General features: G+C 29.8%; 1 protein-coding gene across 1 annotated transcript; it reads left to right on the forward strand.

Moving 5' to 3' along the window:
• The first annotated feature begins 4568 nt into the window (after positions 1–4568).
• Positions 4569–7243, forward strand: LOC136204058 (uncharacterized). Its single transcript, XM_065995280.1, has 6 exons — positions 4569–5068; positions 5150–5186; positions 6092–6328; positions 6403–6450; positions 6530–6936; positions 7015–7243. Exons 1-6 carry the CDS (start codon positions 4752–4754, stop codon positions 7079–7081), a joined length of 1113 nt encoding a protein of 370 aa, XP_065851352.1. The 5' UTR covers positions 4569–4751; the 3' UTR covers positions 7082–7243.
• The last annotated feature ends 788 nt before the right edge of the window (positions 7244–8031 follow it).

Raw genomic sequence — 8031 nt, forward strand, 5'->3', positions numbered from 1 at the left:
AGGTTATATATAAGTGAATGAATTTGAATTTCAAGAAATCAACAATAGAAAGGAAGAGAACTGATGCTGGAATTAATATCCAATCTTCTGTCAATTTCTAATTAAAGGAGTTTTTGTGTGGGATGATTTTTAATATATATCTAAAATCTAAACTAACAGATAACTCACCTAATTCATAGGAACGTGTTATATACTTTGACATTTTGAGTATTAAGTTAGGAGTATTTGACAATATAAGGATTAATTTCATTACTAAGAGGTAAATATAATTATTTAAAGTTATTGTGAGTTATATGTAATTAGCCCTTAAATATAACACTATATAATTTTTCTTTTTAAGTGGGATATAACACTATATTCACACATATATACTGCCACACACACATGCTTTTTATTTAATAAAATATATATTTCAATTTAATATTTCAAATGATCACACCACGTCCACGTTATTACAATTTTTCTGTTTTTCAATTCAAAATTAACATAAATATATATAGGATCACTAATTAAAAGTTAAAAATCAGTAACCCATTTTTTTCTTTTTAGTCCCAAATTTCTATCTACACCAAATAGACCAAATATGCAAACAATGGGCAAATTACATGGTCATTGAACTTCAAAATTTAACATAAAAGTCATTCAACTTTATATTTTTTTAATATCTGTGGTCACTCAACGCCTCTAAACGATTATTGACGGACTCTAATAAAAAAATTTAAGAGTTAATGATAGTCTAAGTAACTATAATTTTTAAAAAAATTCAATTTGAGGGCATTTAGGTGCTATTTGGTTAGGGCAGAGAGTAAAATTTTTAGAGAGAAAAAGTTCCAAAATGGTGGTTTTATAAAATAAAAAATGTGGTAATGGTAAATATCGTTTTGAACAACTTTTATTCTTGAATATTTTTATTTTGAAGTCGGAAATACTCGTTTTGAGGCGTTGAGTGGTCAGCAATGTTAAAATGTGTAAAATTGAATGACTTATATTAAGTTTTGAAGTTCAGTAGTCATACTGTTAAAAAAACAATGCTCAATGACGATATGTATAATTTACTGGAAAAACAACTCCCCTTTTTCTTTAATTTTCCCTTTTATTGAAGTTGGTTTGATTATTTACATGATTTTTATTTGTAGCATCTATTTTTTTTTATTTACAAGATTATATTCGATTAACTATGTCACAAGAAAGATTGAACGATTTGATTATGTTGTTTATCAAGAATTTTTTTTATCTAAACTGGAATACAATGATTAATTAGAGAGTTTGCATATAAAAAAATGAAAAGAATAATTTCTTAGATTTAGTATTTTTAAAAAAAAAATATCTTAGATTTAGGTAATTATTATGTAATATTTATTTGTTGTATCAAGACTAATGTATGATTATAAATTGTAGTTAATAATATACGCAATTAACTAATTGATATTTACTCTTCGTTAAAAACAAACTATTTAATATTTAATATTTCTTAAATATTATCTAATTTTTTATTTATTAAAAAAAGATACACAAGCTGCCTAGGACCTCCAAAATACTAGAGCCGCCCCTTACAGGGTCAATGTATATGAAAAGCAAACCTTAAATTATTGGTAATGTAATTTTATTGTGGAAAAGGTTAAAAGGAGAGTCCAACCTGAATGTAATATTACTAAACAATATTTTAATTGTTTTTTTTTTTTCTTCTCACTCAAATAATTATGAGTGTATATCTCTTTTTGATAAATAGTGAAGGCTAAAGGTCAAGAAGAAGGAAAGAAGGGAGTAAGTGAAATTTATCTCCTTTCAAAATTAACCTAATAAAATTTAAAGAAAAGTAATAAAAGAAGTAATTTTATGTATTTACAGATAGAAAAACATGATACTTTTTCAAAGAAAATTAACTATGTATTTTAAGCTGTTAGTAAAAAAATTAATCTATGTCTTTTTTTTTTTGAATCACTAAATCTATGTCTTTTCATGACTTTGTTTACGACGAATATTATTAAATTAACATATCATATCAGTAAAAATAAGAAAGATAATAAGTTAATGATGTCAATAAAAAAGCAAAACATCATGTTATATAGCAAAGACTAACATCATTAATCTAATTTTAGGTTAATTATTTATTTGGGATAATTATAAAATTATCCTAATAAGTCAGGTTGGGAAATATTTCCTTAGAAGCGGCCATTTCCCGACCAATGTTTAAAAAAAACTATTTTATTAAAATTTAATTACTTATTATAGCGTCTGTGGCGCTGTAATAAACATGCGTTGATAGGAAATCCTTTAAAGACAACAGTGTGACTGTTCAAAATATATATGAAAAAATTAATTTATTATATTAATAAAATAAAAATAAATATATATCTAAATTATACTGAATTTTTGTTTTATAGAATTTTGATTAAAATTTAAATTTAAATTTAAAAATTAAAAATTAATTTTTAACAAATTATAATTAAATATATATGATTGTAATTGTTAAAATCGGACTTGTCAAATTATTATTAACTGTTGATAACTCGGGGAAAAAACTTTGATCGGAGCACTTCCCTGTGAGGCACCGTTGGGATCGGCCGGGGACACTCCGATGCCAAAGTCAGTAATATCTGAGAATAAACTGTAAGCACAAAAGTAGAGAATCAGTAAGTGTACCTTTGATCCTAGGAAGCTGGGGTATTTATATAGGTTTCTGTAACCTTCAGCATTAATGGGGAAGCAGGTGAAGAGTCGTGTCATTACTAATCTTTGATTACTATCAATTCTCCATTAATCCCAGCATTTATCATTGAAACCCTCAGAGTTGGGATATTTGAACAGTCAAGTCTTTATTCCCTTTAATGACTATTAATTGCCATTTAATTGTATTTATTCCCATTCATGGATGGTAATAAAGGCGCCTTTTGTATTCTTAGATCTGTCAAGGCGTATGTACGCTCTCCTTGAGAGCTATGGCGGGTCTCCTCTACTCGCTCTCATCGGGCGTATCTCGTTATGGCGTATCTCGTCATGGTCCACGTGGTGTGGCATAATGCTAGAAACTCCTTCATTTTCCTCATTATTTGCATATTCATCCCTGCATTAATCCTGCATTAATTATCATTAATTCCACATTAATCATGCATAAATATCTCTTTTAGTAGAAATAATGGTTTACCATTATTTCTATTAATTTTCCTTTATTCCTGATTCTAGAATAATTTGGGTTGTTATCAACTGTCATTTTAGATATTTTAAATATCAATTATGTCTAAAATAGTGGTGTAAAATTAGAGGTTTAAGACATTTTAAAGGTTTTGACTAGTCAAATCTCTAATAGTAATGTTTGATGAAGAGAAGTTTGAAAGAACTTATTGGGTCCAAAATGCTAATTTTGAAAAAACACAGCTTTTTCAATTAGTTTATTGTTTAATCTCTTTTGATGGATATTTTTTTACCCCTAATTACTACCCTTTAACCCCCAAATAAAATATAGTCATAAAATAGTAATTTACTTATTTGTCATTTTATACAAACATCTATTAGCAATCAGTTAAGTTTTACCAAACAAGTTTACATAACCAACCAGTCAAATCAGCTAACCAAAAAGATAATCAACTAACAGCTAATGTAATTAGCTAACAACTATTTACTAAACAGGGTCTTAGTATATTACTAACAATTTTTTTTGTTAAAATGCCAAAAACTAAATCTGCTACATATAAATTAATCATAATTTTTTTTTAAAACTGTCTAAAATATTTTATTATGTTATTAAATAAACTTATTCAAATTTATTCACATCAATGACTCTTACTCAGTCCAATTTATTCGACGACAAACTAACGAATTGACCCATGTAATGACTAAGTCTTCTCGTTTCAATATTTATCCTTTATTCTTTAATTATCTTCCGAGTTTTATTTCTCATGTAATGTTACACTATTACAGTCTTACCCATTATTAGCTCATTAGTTCATTTACTGTTAAATAAATAAATAAATAAATGTTATAAAAGACGGGCGAAGAGTAAATAAATTAAGACGCAGTATATATCCTATGGGTATACTAAATCCATATTATATAGAAAACCGTATGATATCTAATTAATTTGCTTTTATCATCAGAAATTAGACCCTTTAAGAAAGGAAACTTCAAATTTCAAATATTTTCACTGGTCGTATAATTTAAGGAATTTCAGAAAGAAGGAGCAGGCCCAAATCAATGGGTTGTTTGACCTTTTTTACAATTCTATTCCATGTGCGTATTTCCTTATTTTCAAATAAGAATAACTGAAAAAAATGGTCAAAAGAGTTATTTCTACCGTTTTCAACCTTTGATTTGGTAATATGTAAATTTTAATTTTTGTTTAAAGTTTAAACCGTAACTTTCGTAAACGAAATCAGCATGCTGATTTTTTATATATAAAAAAGAAATATGGGTATTTTGAAGACAAAAATAAAATATAGTAATTCCCTGAAAAACTAGCAGGGCAGGGCAGGGCAGGGCAGGCCGAGATTCACTCATGGTTAATAATTTCTCCTTCTGACTTATGTTCCTTCCATATCGTCTCTCTCTAGTCTCGCACTTTGGCTGATTTTCTCAGGAAACAAACAAGAATTACCACTCCCCAAATCTAGAATTCCCATCAAACAATCACAATCACAATCACAATCGCAAACTTTTTTATTTTTTCTCTCTCCGCCGCTCCACAAAAATTTGAAAAATTTATAATTAAGCATGCAATTGCAGCTCTAATAAACAGAAGCCAAAGAAAGAAGAACATGGGAAATACAACCTCATCAATGGCTGCGAAATTTGCTTTCTTCCCGCCAAACCCACCTTCTTATACGATAAAAGTAGACGAATCCACCGGGAAACTTGGGATTTCAGGTACCCGACAAAGCCACTTAAGTGAAGAACAAGTGGTGGAGGTTTTGAAGATTCCGACAAAGAGAGGGAATGAGATTATAGCTATGTATGTGAAGAACCCGTCTGCTTCGCTTACTATTCTTTACTCTCATGGAAATGCTGCTGATCTTGGCCTCATGTTTCATCTTTTTCTTCAACTTAGTTTGCATCTTAATGTTAATCTTATGGGGTAAGTAACTTAAATATTATTCTTTTCAAGTTTGTATTCTTATTTATTACTATTTCAACACCACTTTTCTTCAATTTGCAGGTATGATTATTCTGGGTATGGACAATCTTCTGGAAAGGTAAATATAATTACACTTGTTCCATGTCTCTAATTAGATATAATTTGGTTTGCCTTTACTTTACTTAAGTTTCATAATGGAAGTTAAAGGAGATTTTACTTCATTCTATGTATAAATTGTAATTCAACATTTTAGTTTCATCCCATTTGGCAGACTCACAGACAAAGTTGAGTATAGGCATTAGTAATGATATGGAAGGATAAACTTTATCCTTGTATGGCCTAGAAATACAGCCATACTAACCCTAGACTATCATAAACTTTATTTCATCACATAAAAATCCATGAAATTTATATTATACTAATATTAACATCTAAAACAAAGAAAATCAATTAGGAATTAATGAAATGATAACCTGAAAATAAGTATTTAGGAAAAGTAGAAAAAAATTCACGTGATTTCATCAATTTACAACAAGAAGAATATGGTATTTTTTCTTTAAAAAAAAGCATTTGCATATAAAGTTAGAAAAAAAAACAAGAATTTAACTAATGGTATTTGATAATGTGATATATTTGACATATTAAATTTGCTTATGTGGACAATGAAATTTTAACTTTTGCTAGCGTGGTATATTAGCTTGATAATGTGACAAAACAGTTAGTAGTCAATCTTTTTTTTTTGGGTAAAGCATGTACCTTTTTTTACAAGAAAAAATATCACATACTACATAAAACCATAGTTATGATTGTATGTTCGGTAAGTATTTGACTATATTTTATGTTGACATGGTAAAATAAAAAGAGTCGATGTATAGATCATCATTTTGTTACTTTTTTAAAAGAGTTTTCTTTAATTTGAAATATAATGTAAAGTTCAAAATTGAGTTTGTCATGAAATGAAATTTAAGACATAGTTTAGTGTTGATAGAGTTTAGAAATGGTGATGTGATGATATAATAACAGGCAAGTGAACAAGAGACATATGCTGATATAGAAGCAGCATACAAATGCCTAGAAGAGAAATATGAGGCAAAAGAAGAAGACATAATATTGTACGGACAGTCAGTAGGGAGTGGACCTGCTCTTGAATTGGCTACTCGTTTGCCTCTTTTAAGAGCTCTAGTTCTTCACACTCCTATCCTCTCTGGCCTTCGTGTCCTCTATCCTCTCAAAAAAACTTTCTGGTTCGACATTTACAAGGTAACTTCATTATATTTATTTTTCAGTTCAAGCTTACAATATCCAATTGTTTAATTTTCCCTTTTTCATGACAGAATATCGACAAGATTCCTTCAGTGAATTGCCCAGTTCTGGTAATTCATGTAAGCATCATCAATTCCCATATTTACTCAGATGAATTATGGTTAGATATAGCTTTATATTATGGTGATGAAATTGCAGGGAACTGAAGACGACGTAGTGGATTTTTCGCATGGAAAACAGCTATGGGAGCTATGCAAAGAGAAATACGAACCCTTATGGATAAAAGGAGGAAACCACTGCAATTTGGAACTGTTCCCAGAATACTTAACCCATCTAAGGAAATTCGTATCTTCCATTCAGAAATTGCCTCCTCATATCCGAAACGTATCTGCACAACCCGAACCCGAGCAGCAGACTGAAATTAAATCTTCAGATTGCAGCAAGGAAAAGCCAAGGCCCAAGCTAAGTCTAGATAGCAGAGTCAAATTAGGAAGAAACAGCACAGGCACAAGCACAGACAAGAGAAGAAAGAGCATTGATCGCCCAAACAGAGGAAGGAAGAGCACTAGCGATCAGCCTGACAAACCAAGAAATAGCTTGGACAGGTTAGTTGAATTTAACTGCTCTGCTCTGCTCTGCTCTGCTGTATTTAATTTTGTGTTTGGATTGACACATTGTGGCAGGTTGGGGAATATGGTTAGATCTGTGGGATTCTGCAATGTTGACTGTTTGAAGCAGACATCATCATAAGCTTGCTTAATTAGCTTCAAAAGGAAAACTGTAATGTCCTTTTTACTTAGTTGGATCAGATTTATAAGTTGAAATTCTTTTAGAAAATACATATATAGATTCTTTTTTTATGTTCATAAATTATTTTGTTATGATCATCATCATCATAACTGTTCAGTGTTCTCTTGTTGGATGTTTTTTAGTTTTGTTTTAGTAGAGAAAAGAGAGTATCAATCATGCATGTCGCAAATTCTTAGGAAGAAAATCTAAAGGTACAATGGTAATATTTCTAAATCTTTTTTTTTAAGGCAAAAAGCCACCTGAACTCACCCTTTTAGGTTGAAGTTCGGTGGCTAGCTAGTATGTAACGGATTCCGTGTCTCTCTATCACCGGAATAAATTGATAAATCCGAGACAAAAAGGCTATTTAGGAAGAAGATACTTCAAGTCTTGCATGTGCCTTGCATATTTTATATTAGTTATTTAATGTTTTTATGTAAAATATTAATAAAATGATACAGATCACGATGATAGTGAAAGTTTTGATCGTAAACCAACAAAGATAATACTCTTTTCTAGTTTAAATAGAAGGAAATAATCTCATTCAAAGGTGTAAACTTTAGCTCCAATGGAAAAAAAAATATAAGTTTGATTGATAAAAATTGTCTTTCCTTACAAATAAGCTTACATACATCCTTAACCCTAGGTGATAAAAGACTTAATACCCCCTATATATTACTAACATCATCCAAACAATATGAGTAATTAAATGGGTGAAAATAAGATAATGGTAAACAAGCAAATAAGACCAAGTGGCAAAACAGTAAATACAGAATGACAAAACAGTAGATATCAATTGGCAGAAATATGGCAGAATTGAAAACTTGGCCATGAAAGTAAGGTCACACAACGTGTGGCTGAAGCTCGAGCAGCCCACACGATGAGTGGTGTGAGGGACTCGTCATGTTGCA

The sequence above is a fragment of the Euphorbia lathyris genome, chromosome 1 (assembly GCF_963576675.1).
Source record: "Euphorbia lathyris chromosome 1, ddEupLath1.1, whole genome shotgun sequence".
NCBI lineage: Eukaryota > Viridiplantae > Streptophyta > Magnoliopsida > Malpighiales > Euphorbiaceae > Euphorbia > Euphorbia lathyris.

Excerpts from the sequence above, each read along its gene's own strand:
- LOC136204058 (XM_065995280.1), top strand. The coding sequence starts at position 4,752 with ATGGGAAATACAACCTCATCAATGGCTGCGAAATTTGCTTTCTTCCCG. Across the intron at positions 5,069-5,149 it reads CTTAATGTTAATCTTATGGG|GTATGATTATTCTGGGTATG; the intron begins GTAAGTAACTTA and ends TTCAATTTGCAG. Across the intron at positions 5,187-6,091 it reads ATGGACAATCTTCTGGAAAG|GCAAGTGAACAAGAGACATA; the intron begins GTAAATATAATT and ends ATATAATAACAG.